Genomic DNA, 17,108 nt, shown 5'->3' with positions numbered 1-17,108 from the left:
ACTGTTGTATTTTGTCACACAATATTATACAATTGTTGTATTATTATATAATATAATATTATATTGTATTATATTGTATTGTATTATATTCAATTGTTGTATTATTTCAATTGCTAAATTGTTATAATATATTTATGTGGATTATATTATTACTATATTTTACTACATCATGTTTTCCCTATATTTTGTTTATTTTGAATCAATGCCAGCCATATTCGCTGCGTGAACAAATAAATATTCACGGCCGCATCTTTCGAAGACAGGCAGGCAGCCCCATTATGATAAGCGCTGCCTGGTCGGTTGTTAGTCATCCGGGAAAGTCAGGCGAACTCATCCGAGAAACACCGCATGAACCACTTCAATAATGACCCGCTGTATTTCTATTAAGGTACGAATTTCCCCCCTGTTTATACAATAATTATCATCAAAATTTTTTTTAAAGAAAAAATCAATGCATTTTTTTCCAGGTAGCTTCAAATTGTATGGTCATATTCGAATCGGGTGTTACTAAATTTCAATTAATTCTATCGATTTGTTCGATCATATACTCTCCAACGTGGTGTAAGTTCATTATTTTTAACGTGTACACGTTTAAAGTCATCTAATTAAGAGTTTATTTATGCTAATTAGGGTTTCAGTGAAAAACACAAAATTTCACCTTGTTTTCATATTTTTTTCTTTTATTACCTATATTTAAGCTCTAACGTTTCACTACAATCCTGGATTTTTCAGTACCAGTGTTTATCAATTTTACTTTCCTGGCATTCGCTCTATTCTCGCTTATTATGTATTCATTTTGCTGGAAGAAACGTAACAATATGTTCGCATTACCTATTCTTATTTATGAGGTAAGTGTTCCACCATTATTTAAGAGAAAAAAAGGATAAAAAGTACTTTTATACATATTTAATGACAGAAATTCAGTGCAATGGATATTCATTGCTCAAATTTTCCATTTTCTTTTGGGGTTTGAACATTTTCTTCCCGAATATGTATTTTGTAACTTTTTAATTATCATTTGTATTTTACATATCACTCAGATGTGAAATGCTAGATTGTCTGAAAGAACCTCTCTCAGACTTACAAAGTCTTCTGGGTAATCTAATTATAGCCAGCATTATGCTGTTGCTCTCTCACCTCGCGTCTCTTCTAGTCTCAGACACGACTGAGGAAGAAGATCAGCGTGACCTTGTGCCCGTTGTCCTTAACAGCATATTTTTGGGGTGCTCGAAAAAAGTGAAACCGTTTTTAACTTTTCTTTTTTTCAAAACTTTTCAAATTAAAGGCATCACTGCACGGATCCGGGGTGGTACAGATTTCAGGTGGAGTATTTTTATAAGGGTTATGGTAGATTATGGAGAAGAGGGTGATTCCGTCTATTTCTTCCTAATTGCCGTAAAAAAAACTGCCCGAAAGATGCGACGCGGCACAAGGCTGACGCGCTCCAGTCGAACTCCTGGTAGAAAATACAGAACGCCCGAAGCCGTATCTTCCGGGCCGTTTTTTACGGCAATTAAAAAGAAATGGACGTAATCACCCTCTTCTCCATAATTTACTATCCCTTATAAAAATACTCCACCTGAAATCCGTACCACCCCGGATTCGTGCAGTGAAGCCTTTAAACCATTTTGGCCCTTTGTCTTCCTTTATAAATCGTCCGCAGTGGCAAATCATTTAATTTCGAAGTCATAGGAGAAACATTAATAGGATAATAGGATCCTATTAATAGGAGAGAAATAAGAGAAAAAAATAATGCGGATTTAAATAGAGCGAGTTCGATTGGTGATGTTGTTTTTGGTTGAAAGGTGGTCCAATTCACTCGATAAATTAGGCCTGAAATTTTCATGACATGGTTGATATTAAACGATATTTAATTAAATTTAAAAGGTAGACCAATTAACGATTTTGTTTTTTTTTGGTTTTGAATTTGAGAAGAGTACTATCATTTGCATGCATTTTTCTGAGAAAGTGTATTAACAAAACAAGGATGTAGTGAGGTGGAAATGATTCCCACATGGGACCTTCACTTCCTGTTCAATTTTTCTAATATGTGTCGGTTTGTAAATGACAATATTCAGACGGTAACCATATTCTGGATCATGATCTGGGTGTACGCCAGCATCATGGCGATAACGACAGGATATTTGTGGTCGTTGGAATGGCTCGGCGGTCCACAATCGGACCGAGCAGCTATCAGTCATGATATCATGAACGATCGCTATGTGAATCCGAATGAGACGAATCCGGAGACGAAAAAAGGCATTTTTTTCCAGAGTCTGAGAAATGCTTTAACTGTTTACTATTGATTATTGATTGTTTTTAGCCATCAAGTTCGGCTCTATCATCCTAATAGTTTCCATAGTTATATTGGTGCTGAAGATTGCTGCGTGGACTATCGCCCGTCGTGTTTTCAAAGAGCTGCGAAAGGAGCGTATTCTGCTTGCAGAGAATACAGTTTACGGTCTGGAAGTATTCGTTCTCATATTTTTTCGGATTCAATCAAATTTGCTAAGTAGTAGTAAAAAAATAGGGTTTCAGTAAGCATTAGCCAAGTATCCTGAAGAGGACCTCATTTGCCAGAACATCACAAAACTGACGATGCTGGGTCTCCCACAAAATAATAAGGAAACAAGTGTAGCGAGTACGAGCGTTACCACGCTTGATTCCCCCTAACCACCTCGAAAAATGGTGTGGGAAACGGATCTGTAGATCAAATTTTCCCACGAGGCACCTTATAACATGCAACCTCTGCAGCCTAGCCTATTTCCACAGCAGCCTGCTATTGGTTTTACTTGAACAAGCTGCTGAGAGGACCTCATTAATTGACGTCATTGACTCGCAGACGCGCTGCGTCTGCAGAGGTTGGTGTACGGAGGTGGCTTGTAGGAAAATTCGATCACAAGGCCATTTCCCACGTCATTTCTCAGGACAATTGGTGGGGATTTGGAGGTGAGCGTCACCAAACTTGTGCTCTACACTACCAATCTCATCATTATCATCGTCAATTTCGTGGTATACTGCCATTAATGCTTGATTATATTAATAGCAATAAAGTTTAATTAACTTGTAGATGTACCTTGTACTTGCTTTATGTAACTTTTCCTTTTTCTAAATTTCCCTAGAACCGATAATTTCTGTGCACTTTCTGTGCACCAAAAGTTTATCAGTTTTATCCAGATCTTAATCATAAGTTGCACTTTCGTCATTCAAAGATTCTAGTAGGATTTAGGTTGTTTAGTAAAAATTTACTCCATACAAATCAAATTATTTAAATTTTAATTTAATTCTTAGGCAATTTTAGTCATTATTATACAAAAAGTGAACTACGTGAGGGAATTAATAGCTAGATTTGCAGGAGGGAAAGGAATGATAAAAAAATCAAGTAATAAATAAATAAATGGTAAAATAAATAAAAACGTTCCCATAGAGTATCATTTTTTGTTTTTTTCATAATTTCTTTCCTAATTGTAGTTGTGTATACCACCGTCCTACTAGATAGTGGTCGAAGTAATGAATTTGATGAACTTTTTCCAATTTTTTAAAATTTCTGTTCAATTCCCAAATCTTTGAAAGTGTGATCTCTTCAATGCAATTTCTGGGTTGTTTTTTTCCGCAATATCTGTCATGATTTAAAAAAATTTAAAAAGACTCTGAGATGGAAAAAAATCTGAACGATGTTGAATGAGAGGTTTGTGGTCTCACATATTTGCTCACATATGGTTCCATAATTATGGTATTTATATTGGTTCACGGATTATGTGACATTAAATACTTATGGAATTTACACATATGAAAAAAAGCATTTATTTAGAAGATATTGACCAATCGTCCCCAACAACAAGTCGATTCTCCAACGAGAAAAAATTCGTCTTCAACCAACCATCACAAGAACTCAATCGAATGCTGCCGACGTCGAAATCGTCGCGATCTCCATCACCACGCGAATCTTATATTTGACTCCGCAGTAGAGAAATGCTCGTTCTGAACTCGTATGTAAAAAAAAAATGTGTAAAGAAATAGAATTCATTCTTTTCCTTTCTACCTCTCTTTCATCGCCTCCTTTTCTTTCATTGTCTATCTTTTTTCCGCATTTCACACAATTACTGCTAGGAATCTGCTGAACAATTTCAACGAAGTCGATCCTCCTTACGACTGAAAAAAAACAGGTGTTGCTGACATTTGTGACCGTTATCCTGATGGAAGTTTAAGTTATGGAATAAATTTTTTTCTACGAAGGACAGGTGTTCGAACCGAGAAGAAAAAAGAAGAAAATGTAGCAGATTGACATTCTAAGGTAAATAAAAAAAAAGCAAAAAAAAGGAAGAAAAAACGCAGGTCGCCACAGCCATATTCTATTTTATACTCGGTACTATTTATTTTTTTACTTTTTTCATTTGTTTATTGTTGTTTATATTATATTTATTTGTTTATGGTGGTGAAATAGTTGTTATAGTCAGCGGAAGAACGAATAAATGCCGGCTATATGTTTTGCTAGGCGTATCTGCAACACTTCCGCCGTAGCTCACTCACTTTCACTCACTTTCTCTGCCTAACAGGAGAATCCACGCTCTAATCGAACGCGTAATTCGGTCCTCCGGTCACACATATGGGCAGCGCGGCACCTGCTGAAACGGCTGGACGCGATGCGCTTTCGATTAGAACACGGCAAGGAGAGCGGCAGGTGTCAAGCAGAGAGACAGTGTTCGTTGCGGTTGCAACAGCTGCGTCGCGCTCACTCGTTCGAACATATTTGGCGCTGACTATAAACACCTATGTATGGTGCGATTTGATAACGATCTATGCTCATTTCTAGTTCTGTATACTCGAGCAACGAATGACGTAGTCAGATCAAAACGACCTAAATCTCGATAGAGTCGCGTAAAAAGTTACTGTCAAAAGTGGCGGCTGGGACTACGGCCCACAGGGATACGCTGAGTCAGCGAGGGTCCCACAATCGCCAAGCACCGAGCTTTAGATTGTTTTGATCCGACTAAATAAAAAAAAAACCTGGAGTGAGTAAAGTTCAGTGATCATGTCGAGGTTGAGCTGTTCTAAACTACTATCACGAGGTGTAGATCCTCACAGCCCGTAGGTCCCGGATCAGGCATGGTTTGGTAACGGTGTCGATTTTGCTCCAATGTCCACCTGTGGGAGATGAATTTGGTAGTTCTTCCACATCTCAGTGAGGCCTTGAACAGAATATAAATGGTCTTGTGTGAAACAAGCACATAGACAGCACCAAGGTAATCAAAATAGAACCCTCATGGAGGTTTGCCTCCCGACAATAAAATTCTCGGATTATGGGAAAAGATGAGCGAGTGTAGCGCAGTCGGCAAGAGACTCTGCTGTCTGTACGATCGACCAGAGGTTCGAATCCGCCCTAGTGCTCACCACGCCTTTCATTCCATTCACATGTAAACCCGGTACAGCTCCATACGTAAAGAACACAACCCACGGTCAGAATCTCACTTCTGAGGCAGCGCACGGAAACCTGCTCCACCTCAAACTCACCCGTGTCCGGATTACGGTAGCCTAGATTCGCAGGCGATCTTTTGCAGAAATTTCTGACAATTTGCCAATTTTTCTTGGCTCAGCCCCAGATTTACTGTATTCCTCAGCAGTTATCGGGGTTTTCCGTGGCTGCTAAGAATCGAGTAAAACAATGGTCTCAGTGTCAATTTCGTTAGGTGATGTCGCGTTTTATCGATTTTTTCCATCTCTCGCTGGCGGGCCGCGGTCGAGTTGAGGTAGATCAGAGTGGGGATGGGGGTGCTCGCTTAGTTACGTGCTGCTAAGTTATGGATATGAGTCGTATATTCCCTTGTTCCATTCCTTAATCCCATCTCCTTAGCTGTTAACACCTCCGATGACACTTATATGCGGCCATTCCTGCTGTTCAACACCAACTTTTGCTGTTATTGATTGTTTTTACTTGTCATTTGCAACATTTTCTTGTCATTCAGCTAAATGTTTTATATGTGATGTTTTGCAGAAAATTCTCGCTTTCGTTTTGCAGCGTTGTCGTATTGATTGTATTGGTTTGGTTCGATTGTTTGCGTGTGGCCATTGTACTAGCATACAAACCATTGAACTACTAGTTTGTCGCTTCAGGTTCCACGTGCTGTTTTTTCCTGCAGACATCCTGGCGCCAAGTTCAGTGAAGAGCTAATAAGCAGAGATACAGCTTTTTCCTCCTACTCATCCTCATCACAACTTGTGATTTATGTTTTACAATTGTAACACGCTAGATTTTTTCCCTATGTTTCACTTGAAACCGTTGATGGTTCAAGGTGTTGTAAAGGATCTTTTTGTTTCCATGGTGTATCCAATTGAAATGGTTTAGATGATAATTTAACGCCGTGTTCTAAAACTGAACCGCGACAGTAACATCGCCTTCGTTCTGCGTGGATTTCACAACGACAGACTTTCACCTCTGCGATGGATCGACATCTGGAGGTGAGTGGAATGAAATTATGACCTCATATCTACCTACTTCCCATCTACTTGCTTCGCTTCGAAAAAAAAAGGCTGAACTAACTATTGATGAGGTTCGTAACAAAGCAGTGGTATAGTCATCGACGATTAGAAAATGTTATCGGATTTCGAAGTACACATTTCAGATAATCGGCTTATATTGTGACTGAAGAGGTTTGTATTCTCTCGTTCTCAGTAATTAGAGGTTAGGTTTGGTCTGAGCAGCAGTCCTACTTTCTTAGGCAGTTGATGGCAGAATAAACATGCAAAGTTCAGGTAAAGTGTGGTTGAGGGGCTTTTAACCGGGCTCTTCTTTCTGGAAGTAAACTAATTTATTCGGGGCTCTAGAACTTAAGCATTATCCTTAGAGGATCTCGACTTGTAAGCTAAAGTTACTAAGAGAAAAAAAGGAAGATAGACCTTCCAGAAATAAGAGCGTGGTGGAGTCGCCCCAATTACATTTTCCCCCAAATCTCATGTACTTCTCAGGAGTTCATCACTAATTTGTTCAATCACTGTAGGTCAATTCAACTACCATGAGTTAATTTTAAGGTGTTTATCGTAATAGAACGGTTTTCTGATTTCGTATGTTCTTATAGCTATTGAACCATCTCAATAAATACATAACTATTGTCATAATTTTTAATAAAACACCAAGTGGATGCATCAAAACTGCAAATGGATGCATCAAAACTGATACGGAGCAAATCACAAAAAATTGGTGGCTACCTGTCTACTCTCATAAAAATGCCCCTGGGCCGTTCAAGACAAGAATAATCCTCTAGATTTGCATCAGTCAAATTGAAATATCTTATCTCATCTCGTGATCGCGAAGAACTCAGTTTTGCCGTCAGAAGGGCTGATCTTTTATTAATAAACCAACTGCTTGAAATAAATGGACCTCTACTGTATTTTGGACAGTTTTCACCGTTTAGTCATAAGAGGTGCGGAAGATATTATGCATCTTTACCTCATACCTCAGATAATGAAAGGGATAGTTTAGTTGTGGAGCTCAATTTCGATTTTTTCTTTTGTTTGGCAGGCAAAAATCCGTTGTGAACTTCTGGTGACCATCATGTTTTGTCTTGTGTTCGCATTTCGCACAATATGATGCATGTATTTTTTTTATGAATAATGAAATTGGACCAGTTCCGCTGTTTTGACGACGATTATTCTTCAGGTGGACATCGATGGCTCTCCGAGTCGAGAGGTGGGTGTTGTATCAGCGGTGAAACAACTGCAACGTAACCCAATGCCACCACCATCGGGTGATTGGACAAATCAGTTCAGTCCAAGTGGTGTTGTAAGTTTTGTTGGATCCGTTTCTATTGATTTTCTCTGTACACAGTGTGCTAGTGCCAACTTTTTAAGGATGAATACCATCCTTTTGTGGAAGCGTTGTTACCTTACGTCAAGGATTTTTCTTACGTTTGGTTCAATTTGCAAGCGGCGAAACGGCGTTATTTCAAAAGACATGAGAAACGAATGACACTGGAGGAGGAAACTGGTGTCAAAGATGAATTGATGGTAATTTACCGTCTGTATTCCTTCTATGTAAATAAACACGTTCCTAGTTAGTCATAAGTCAACTAGAGTTATGTTGTATTGTTCACTTGGTGTGTAATCATTATCATGTATTCGTTTTGAGTTATTACCAGTTCTCATTTCGAAATATATCCCAGTTTCACTTTTAAAACTTCATTCGAAGAAAATGCACTTCCTTGTATGGAAAGTGTTGCATTTTGTAGTGATTATTTTCTTTATGGCAAAGAATTTGTTCGTTCACTATGCCCATTCATGAGCTTCGCTTCAGAACGAACGTGCTGAACTGAAACAAAAGTGGGCGGCACGGTTGTTGGGGAAGCTCAGGAAGGACATCCAACCTCAGTATCGTGACGACTTTGTCTCTTCGGTAAGTGCACTGGTTTTTGTTACCTATTATTGGGTGAGAAAAAAAAAGTCTATGAGCGGCTAATGGTCTACGTTCCGGCAAAAATACTAGCGGTGAATGTTTGAAAGAGCGTATTGTACGGTAAGGTGGTGTAAAACGTACTAGATGAAAACGTAGAGGCAGTGAGTTCTTTATACTTGATCTTGTAATTCCGAGGACATATATTAAACTTAGAATGAGCGTGAAATCTGTGCAAATCAGATGAAAACTGAACATCATGGAAGGTCCTGTGTTGAGACTTATGTGGTTGAGGACCACAGAAATCTGGTCAAAGAAGGAAAAGCTTCAGCATGCGGCTTATAGTATCGTCATTTCTAACACATCCAAATTCTCTTCTTCTCCTTCTTCTTCTTCTTCTTCTTATAATACCTAATACATTAGGTAACGGGACAACAGCCTGCTGTGTGCGTCTTGTCCAATCCGGACCAAAAAGGAAAGATGCGGCGTATCGATTGTTTGAGGCAGGCCGATAAAGTCTGGCGATTAGACTTGGTCATGGTTATCCTTTTTAAAGTAAGTTTTTCCTGAGTTAGAGTGGATGAAACGTACTAAGAATGCTACACCGATGGAATTACGGGATGTCCTGTTTGCTCCTAGCTGCTGAATTTTCTTCATAATGGGTTTTTTCTATACTTCTGCCCAATAAAGACTGTTTTTAGGGCATTCCTCTCGAAAGTACGGACAGTGAACGCCTGGAGAAGTGTGCAGAGTGTGTTTTTCCTGCCGTCTGCGTCAATCCCTATCATATTTCTATAGCCGTACGAGAACTAGATTTGTTTCTTGCGAATTTTATCCGTACCGGTAATCCAGACGAAAAGGACGTGCACGACGAAAAATCCGAAGATAAGCAAAAAGGTGAGAGTTTTGTTTATGTTACGGGAAGAAAACTTAGCGAGTAATATTATTGTACAGAGGAGAATTGTTAATCCGTTTACAGTTATGGGTTTCACAAAACGGGATCCAATGGACTTTCCATTCTTTCTTTGTAACTCGAAATGTGTGCACGTTCGACTTATTTAAGTCTTTGTGTAACGCTTCGTCTTCGCAGCACACGTGATTAAAGGTCCTAAGGAAAGGATGTTAAGTTGATAGTCCAAAATATGCAGCTAATGTCACTCACAGTTCGTAATAGTAATAGTCCGTAACCTTATAAGCAGTATAATCCACGCTAGAATCCATACTTCTTCCGCGTAGCAATGGAATATTTTCTCGTTTTTAGTCATGACTGTATGTTCGCCAAAAAAGAACACACAGGTTAAAAGTTTGAAGAAGCTACGCTGCGTGTGCTATATAAAGAACGATAAGTTTTCAATTTTGTTTCCAAGTTAGCTAGGAATGCTTTCAGAGATAAGCTGTGCCAGAACAGTAGGGTGCAAAGGAGTATAGGTGGAACTGAAGTAAAGGTTATAGGCTAAAGTGCTCGATTTTATTCTTCATTCTGTTGCAATATGCAGTGTTGCATACTTTTCTTCCTTGTTTAGTTGAATATTTGAGTGTTCTTTATTTTACTTTTGTTTCATTGCAGTAGACATTTTGATGAGCGATATGGGTCCAGAAGGGATTTGGGGCACCGGTGTGTTTTCGGCGTTTGAGTTGAAAACATTGACAAAACGTGAGTTTTCTTTTTCTACAACATAGATTTCAACAACAATTATGCGGTGATTGAGCTCTTCTTTGTTTGATGCCAAATGGGTTAGCTCCTTAATTGTTATTTATTGAAGCGTCGATAGTAACGTGCTCTTCTCTCACAAATGGGCGGCCCGTCATGCAGTCTGCTTTACGAAAGAATGATCCTTCATCGTGGATCCCTACAATTTCCTCAACTAATTCACCTCTAGATGGAAGTCTTCCGTCTTCTCCGCCTCCAAGTGCAATGGCAGCGATTAAAGCTCTTGCAGAATCAGAATGTAATTCTCTTGTCTTGTGATCTTCTTCTTTGCATACTGGTGTATTTGTATTTTGGGTGTTTGGGTGGACTTCTTCTCGAAAATTACGTTTCTGGCGCACCTATATTGGTTTCAGGTCATTTATCGGGTACAACCTCAGGTACTTTGCGGTCGTCCAACTCAATTCCTCAGGTGGGCGCTGTGGTAACGGTTGGTGTAAATAGCGAATCAAAACATACACTTATGGGATATAATGGAGCTGAGAATGAGGTATCTTCATTATTTCTAGGCCTTTTCTCTGCTATAAGTCGAACGAATTAGTTTTTATGTTGCAACATATTCCTGTATAACATTTTCAGGAGGAACCTAACGAAAAGCGAAGTCGACATGCATCTCGAGATTCTGCCAACAGCAGTACGAATGAAGAGGTGAGGCGAATCGTGGAACGTGCTGCTGAAGGTGGATGGAACAGTGGATTGGCTGGAGAAGACCTGTCTGCTGGAGATCAAGCTAGGCGAACTGAATTTATTGAGTTAGTTTTCGTATTAAGTCTAAAGAAGTGATTTTTCTCATAAAGTATCTAAGAAGTGTGTTTTATAGGAAAGGACAACGCATCGTTCTGCAGAGGGATGGCAATCGATATGTGAAAATTGTCCAGTCAAGGTGCATAAGTTTTTTATTTTGATAGTTTTTTCTTTTCCCTAGAACTTTGTTTTTCCTCTCGTTTCTACTAGCAGACATCAATCTTCATCAATTTCGAGCACAGCTACCCAGCGGCTGTTTTTAGTTCTTGTTTTTGTTGATGTTTATTCAAATTATGCTCGTATAGAAACAAGCTTTCAAAAAAGTTTCCAGTAAGTATTTACATTCTTGAGACTTATCTTGATGGTCGGATTCAACAATGTTCACTCGTACCGTGGAAATGTACTCACATAATGTGGGGTATCCCGACCACCCGGTAAAGATATATGTTTATTTATTTATTCAAAAAAGGTCTACCTTAGTTGCTATTCACATGACTTTGCTCATAAATCTCGCATTTTCTTCGTGCCGAACACAGTTTGCTCGACAGCAGTGCGATTTTCGTCGATCGTTTCCTGTTCCAAATACTCTATAATTCATTTTACACTCCTGTGGTTGCAGTTTCTGTACACTTTTTCCTCTATTGAAACTAATCCGTTGTAGCAGTACGAGATCAGCCGCACCTACAGCTCCATCAAATGTTCGTCGTGTTACCGTAGCAAGTGCAGGAGGCGATGAACAACAACTGGGCGTATTGGTTGTCGATTCTCGTAATGCAACGCGAGTTACGGCTGGATTCCAGCAACCAGAAAGAAATGGAATTCCCACTAATTCCTATGCCCAACAACGTATGTGGTTGAAGTTTATGGATTTGTTTGTCGGAATGACCTTCCAACGCACCTTTTAGCGCAAACGTTGGCAGCTGCTTTGTCCGGTTTGTCACCGTTGAGTCGAGGAGATCTGATGTCCAGTGCTGTTTATCAAAGTCGTGCACCCATGGTTTCAAGTCGCAAGCGAATTCATTCCGTTAATGCCCATGCTGGTAATCCAAATGCAATTACTCAAGCCACATTGAACGGACTGACTCGACTTACTGGCTCTGGCACAACAGGTAGTTCGTTCTTGTGCACTACATTAGCTTCTTGTGGACATTGTGTGGAAGTAAATGTTTTCAGTTAGTGTTTTTATAGTCAGTATTTTGCAGAAAACGACACATCGCCTCCACATGCGGTCGTTTCGCAATTGCGGAGATTGGAAGGAAATGGAACAGCGTATTTGGCGAGTCCGACGAAGTTTACAACTGCGAATGGAACGACGATAAGTTTCAGGTAGTCATCGTCGCTTCAAAAAACAAAGACCTGAAAGTGCAGTGAGTCGGGAAACAAAGTGTCGGGGACTTGTTCATTAATATCATGGTATTTTTTATATAAGACCTGGCTCGTGCTTCCCAATTTCCTTTTATGAAAAACGTTTCTAATAAAAAAGTAGGAATTTCCAATGTTCCTTATAAAGTATGTAAGTCTGTTAGTGTTTGTGAAGTCCTGATGTCCAAGCGCACCTTTGTTCAGTTATTGCGTTGGAGCTGTACTATGCTCAGAAAAGTAGTTCTTTGCCTTAAAATGGATCAATTTGTAGAAATATTTCCTGTTCTGGCTTTTAAAACAATATTTAAATTGATATTGGTCTGAAAATAGAGTAGAAATAGCTATGACCTTTTTCTTTAAAGAATTGGTGGTTTTAGCAAGGTTCTGGAACAAGTCGAAACGCAATACCAAGCAGGAAAAGTCCGTCAAGATGTTATGAGCGAGCCGAGCCTAACTGGTGAAGTGCTTGCTCCTCAACCAATTCGTACGTTTGTGACGAAGCCTGAGCAGTCAGCGGTGAGAATTCAAGCTTTTTTGTGCAGTTTCTTTCAAGAGCGTGGCTATGTTATCGTGGTTTGCAGAAGTTGGTTGCACCGAAGGCGATCAATCCGGTTGCTATGAAGAAAGCATATGAAATGCAGGTTCAGGTCAGTATCGATTCGGGGGTTATTAATATTTGAGCAGTTAAGGGATTACGGATTCTTATTTTACATGGTTACGCTATCCATAAATGATGCGTCAACCAAACATCTCTATAGAAATATGTTGTAGCGTAGATGTGCAGAGGTATGGGGACAATGTTCACTATCAGTGAGATAATTCTCATACATGTAGTGCAGAGATTCACTTGGACAGTGGGAAATTCTATTAAGAAGATGATTCATCGTAGCTTTTTGAACGATAAAATGTCTGAAGAGTGAAGTGATCGAGCAGGATGATTAACATGATGTGACACATAGAAAGGTCAATTCTTGCCACCAGCAGGAACACTTTCATTTTTACATATTATGTAATAAGAGTTTATATGTGGAAATGTTCGATGTGAATATCCGAAACTGGAGTGGTCCTTTTTATATTATCGTCTTTGTTTAAGAGTTTTTTTTTAAAATCTGGCTTAATTTTAAATCCGTTATTCGTCATGTAGGACAGAGGGATTGCGCACAGGAAAAAAACTGCTCTACTCTGCTGTCCTATGTTTTTTTTTTCCTTTTCATATCTCGACACATCGGGTTCCGCTCCCCCAAGTTTTAGCAAAGACGGCAACTCTTAGGGTGATCGTGGAGTATTTGTCCAAAACAAACCTAATGTTCAGTTTATAGAGATTGATCTGCTATTTGCTAAGCTGTTATTATCGATTTCATTGAAATATTAGTCGTTCGAGATGCAAAATGACCAGTGAGTGATTCCGATTTAGGCACCTTGATCAAACCCGCCCTATTTCTCATTCTTCGTAAAAAAAAATTCTAGGCTTTGTTCGTAGAGACAATCGCCTATAAAAATTGGTTGGTAGTTGGTTGTGGTAGGAGCTTTTGTTCGTACATTCGTCGCTTCATCGCTATCACAATTAGTCAGGATTGAATGTTATGTTAGGATGACTTAGAAAGAAAAAAGTGAGTGGCATTCTGAGTTTGCTTCTGATGGCCTTTGGTGCTAACAAAGTTCTTTTATTGATTTGGTTTGTTGGTAAATTGTTGGCATCGTCGATGATATTATACGTAGCCGTAAAAAACAAATTGTGAATCATTCTACAAATAGTGTATGGAAGCAAGAACAAGTTGAAAAAAGTCCAATTTGAGCCTATGTTTACGCAACGAATGCAATGCATTTTACAAGTTATTAAAACTGTAGTAGCGTCAAAACGACATGAAGCACGGTTCAGTTGCGTAAGCGGTTGCGCACCACTAACTCCCTTCACTTCTGAACGGTTGGCGAAACGACCCCCTTAACTTGAGCTGCACCCCATGGGCTAAACCCCCTTCACCTGAGGAGGGTACGGCTTCTCCCTATCACAACTGTGGTGGTGCGATAGAGCGTCGCGGTTAGGATCGGCTGAGGAGCCCTGCTAACACCGTTCATTGCTGCAGTCCGCGACGGTCCCATCTGGATTCAACCGCGTTCTCCTCCGCGCCACTTCAAGCGCAACCGCGTACGCAACTGCTCCGTGCTTCATGTCGTTTTGGGTCGACTATACTTAATTGAATAGCCTGTAACTTCCTATGATTTTATTGTTTTACCGTTTCAGCAAGCACTTTCTGCATGCAGTTCCGTTGTTGCTTCTCCTCTAACAACTCCAAGAGTAACACCAATCCCAACATCGATGCTGAGCGGTGGTGCGCCTGTTCGAGCTGCAATCCCTTCTACTGGACCGGAAGATGAATGTAATACTCTCCTCAATGTTATCGCTAGTAACGGGAATAGCAATGACGGCATACGTAAGCTTTTTTTGTCTTCGTCTTAGCGCTATGTCTAATGCTAGACTTTTCAGTGTCAAGTCATTTTCTTCAATACCTCAACGATTCAAATTCGCGGTCTCCAAGTTCTACTGGGAACTCTTTGCATGCCCCTTTCAACGTAATCGCAAGTGTTCCAGCTAGACCAGATAGCGTTGCAAGCAAGTGAGTTGCCATCATCTTACCGGATATCGAGTATGTTTGATTGTTACCCTATATGCAGCATTTTTCAGCAGTTCCAATTCGCTTACGGGTGTGCTATCGCTTTCGGCTCCTCCAACAAATGCGCTAACAGTTTCACAAACTCCTACAGCCACATCTCCCACAGTGGATTCAACCACCATCGAAGTGGCGGTGCGTCCATAGGTGAAATTGATTATTTTTACTGTAAAGTTTCCTCTCTTACGCAGCATTCTACGGAAACATTGTATCCTAAGGAAATTTTTCATAACATATAGGAGAGCCGCTCAGCAAATGTAGAAATTGCGACGGATGTGAATTCTAATGCTAGGCTGCAATAATTGCCTGGTGTCTTTCTTAAATGATCCGGATACATCTATGAAGGCTGCGAACACACCGCAAACTCTCCTCAACACACAGTCACTGGTAACGAAATTTTTCTCCTGACCTACATGTGGTAAGGGACTGAAGGATCTCTGGTCACACATACACTTCCTTTAATTTCGAAGACTGGTAATAGGAAGTACATGGATAGAGGCCCGTCCAAAAGGCGTTTTTACTTTGTCGGTGCATAAGAAAACTGAAGGGGAAACGTTGTGGCATTATTTGTTCTAGCTATACTTCTAAATCGTTTTCTGAAACTTTTTCTTGCCCAATAATTCAACTACTTCAATCGGATTTGTGAGTACAAGCCCCCAAGTTTCAATTCTTCCAGGTCCGCGACTCGCTACCTGATTCGACAACGGCGGACTCGCCACGGGTCATTCGAGGAGGCGGGTATCTGGCAGGATCGGCTTCCTCTGCGAGTCCTTCCAGTTCGAACGGCAGCAGTATATCTAGCTCTTCTCTTCAGGGTGCACTCATGTCCACTGATTTCCGTGTAGTTCCAAAATGAGGTAGGATTTTTCGAAAATTCAATTTTTTTTCGGGTGTAACGCAGTCGGCAAGAGGTTCCGCTGTCTGCATGATCTATCGGAGGTCCGATTCAGCCCTAATGTCAACCAAGCCTCTCATCCTTCACGGGTCGATAAATTGATACCAGGCTTGTCTGGGAGGATAAAAACACTGACTTAACACATCGGCTAGCCACCGCAAGTTATTGTGCAGGCCAGTTACACGTTCGTAAACCTCAAACGATTCTGAATTGAAGTGAACTTGGTTGGGGATCCCAAGCGGATTGATTAACGCCAGACACTTTATCTTTTTACTTTATTGTAAGTAGAGTCCTTATGCCATTCTAGAAGATAGATCTCGGCGCTTTTTTTTTTTGAGATTGTGTACAATTTAATTTTCCATTTATATTAAATGGTGCTGTAACGGAAGTTACACCCTACTATTTGTATTTCTTTGATGCTTGACGTTACATGTCGATTGAAGCTGAGTTCGAACACATATACATTGGAACAGATTAAACTGTCGAAATTACTTCGTAGTCAGATCCTTTACATTCGTTTTTAGGCTTTGCGTCTCAGTTCTTCATTGATCTTCGTCATCGCGATGGTTTTTCGCTGGCCTTCTCTTTATTTCTTTATATTTCGTCAACACCGGTCAGTTGTTCGCTTTCTTCCCCCTCCTTTCTATATTCTTCTCCGTTTCTTTTTTCTTGATTTTTTTTAGAGTTCCTTGGCTTAAAATTCGAACATCTTTGATTATTTGAATATACATTTTGCGAGCTCGAAAATCATTTAGCGAGTTCACTGTTTTTGTTTGTTTACTTCATAGAAGCCTCAGAAAAACGTGTTCCAAAAAACCTTCATCTGCTTATATTTAGTTGGTAATTAGAAATTGTACCCTAAGGATTGATGTTAACGTGCTACTGGTAAAGCGTTATCTCACATGTTATACTGCACAAAATTGCTGCGGAACGCACATCCACATCAATATTCCGGCGAAGTGTTTCCCTGTGTTTCCATGTTCATGTGCATTGTTTAATGTTATTGAAAAATCCAAACAAATGGTCGATATCCTCAGTGATTACTTGTAGACTTCAGTGTTGAACTTTTTTCTTCATTTCCGTTAGCAATGTACGGTTGATTGCTGTTTTTATAATGTGTATTTCATAATTCTGCGTTTGTGATTCGATTTGTTATGTATGGGTCGGCTTTTTTTTGTTGATAGTGCTACTCGAACCTCTTTCGTGGTTTTGATTTCTATTCGGACAGGAATGAGCCATTTTTCGGCAACTTGACAATGTTTATTTGTGTAGTCGTTTTTTTTATTGTTCTTAATGTCCACGATGTGTGACAACAAAAAGAAAAGATCTGTTCCTAATGAGGGCAGG

At 39.8% G+C, this 17,108-nt stretch overlaps 3 protein-coding genes across 4 annotated transcripts; all 3 read left to right on the top strand.

Moving 5' to 3' along the window:
• Positions 1-364: 364 nt before the first annotated feature.
• Positions 365-3,957, top strand: RB195_016631 (uncharacterized protein; the record flags this gene model as incomplete). The annotated part of the gene is made up of 6 exons (XM_064183246.1): positions 365-388; positions 468-561; positions 733-848; positions 2,079-2,259; positions 2,324-2,461; positions 3,812-3,957. The coding sequence occupies 6 exons, from the start codon at positions 365-367 to the stop codon at positions 3,955-3,957; spliced, it is 699 nt and encodes a 232-aa protein (XP_064039127.1).
• A 2,481-nt stretch (positions 3,958-6,438) lies between these two features.
• Positions 6,439-16,605, top strand: RB195_016630 (uncharacterized protein; the record flags this gene model as incomplete). 2 transcript variants are annotated; one of them, XM_064183245.1, is made up of 23 exons in its annotated part: positions 6,439-6,456; positions 7,655-7,777; positions 7,846-8,001; positions 8,288-8,386; positions 8,807-8,938; positions 9,085-9,280; positions 9,951-10,037; positions 10,147-10,332; positions 10,448-10,581; positions 10,671-10,843; positions 10,912-10,974; positions 11,497-11,681; positions 11,741-11,944; positions 12,038-12,161; positions 12,575-12,713; positions 12,779-12,844; positions 14,440-14,629; positions 14,683-14,812; positions 14,881-15,001; positions 15,543-15,587; positions 15,712-15,723; positions 16,286-16,374; positions 16,599-16,605. In XM_064183245.1, 23 exons carry the CDS (start codon positions 6,439-6,441, stop codon positions 16,603-16,605), a joined length of 2,679 nt encoding a protein of 892 aa, XP_064039125.1. The 2 variants fall into 2 exon arrangements, with proteins under 2 accessions (XP_064039125.1, XP_064039126.1); XM_064183244.1 differs by lacking the exons at positions 16,286-16,374; positions 16,599-16,605 and having other exon boundaries at positions 15,543-15,722.
• Positions 16,178-16,811, top strand: RB195_016629 (uncharacterized protein; the record flags this gene model as incomplete). The annotated part of the gene is made up of 3 exons (XM_064183243.1): positions 16,178-16,208; positions 16,286-16,374; positions 16,599-16,811. The coding sequence occupies 3 exons, from the start codon at positions 16,178-16,180 to the stop codon at positions 16,809-16,811; spliced, it is 333 nt and encodes a 110-aa protein (XP_064039124.1).
• Between the last annotated feature and the right edge of the window lie 297 nt (positions 16,812-17,108).

Source organism: Necator americanus, chromosome II (assembly GCF_031761385.1).
Source record: "Necator americanus strain Aroian chromosome II, whole genome shotgun sequence".
Classification (NCBI taxonomy): domain Eukaryota; kingdom Metazoa; phylum Nematoda; class Chromadorea; order Rhabditida; family Ancylostomatidae; genus Necator; species Necator americanus.
Note: the sequence above shows the minus strand (reverse complement) of the source record. Positions and strands in the feature narration are given on the sequence as shown.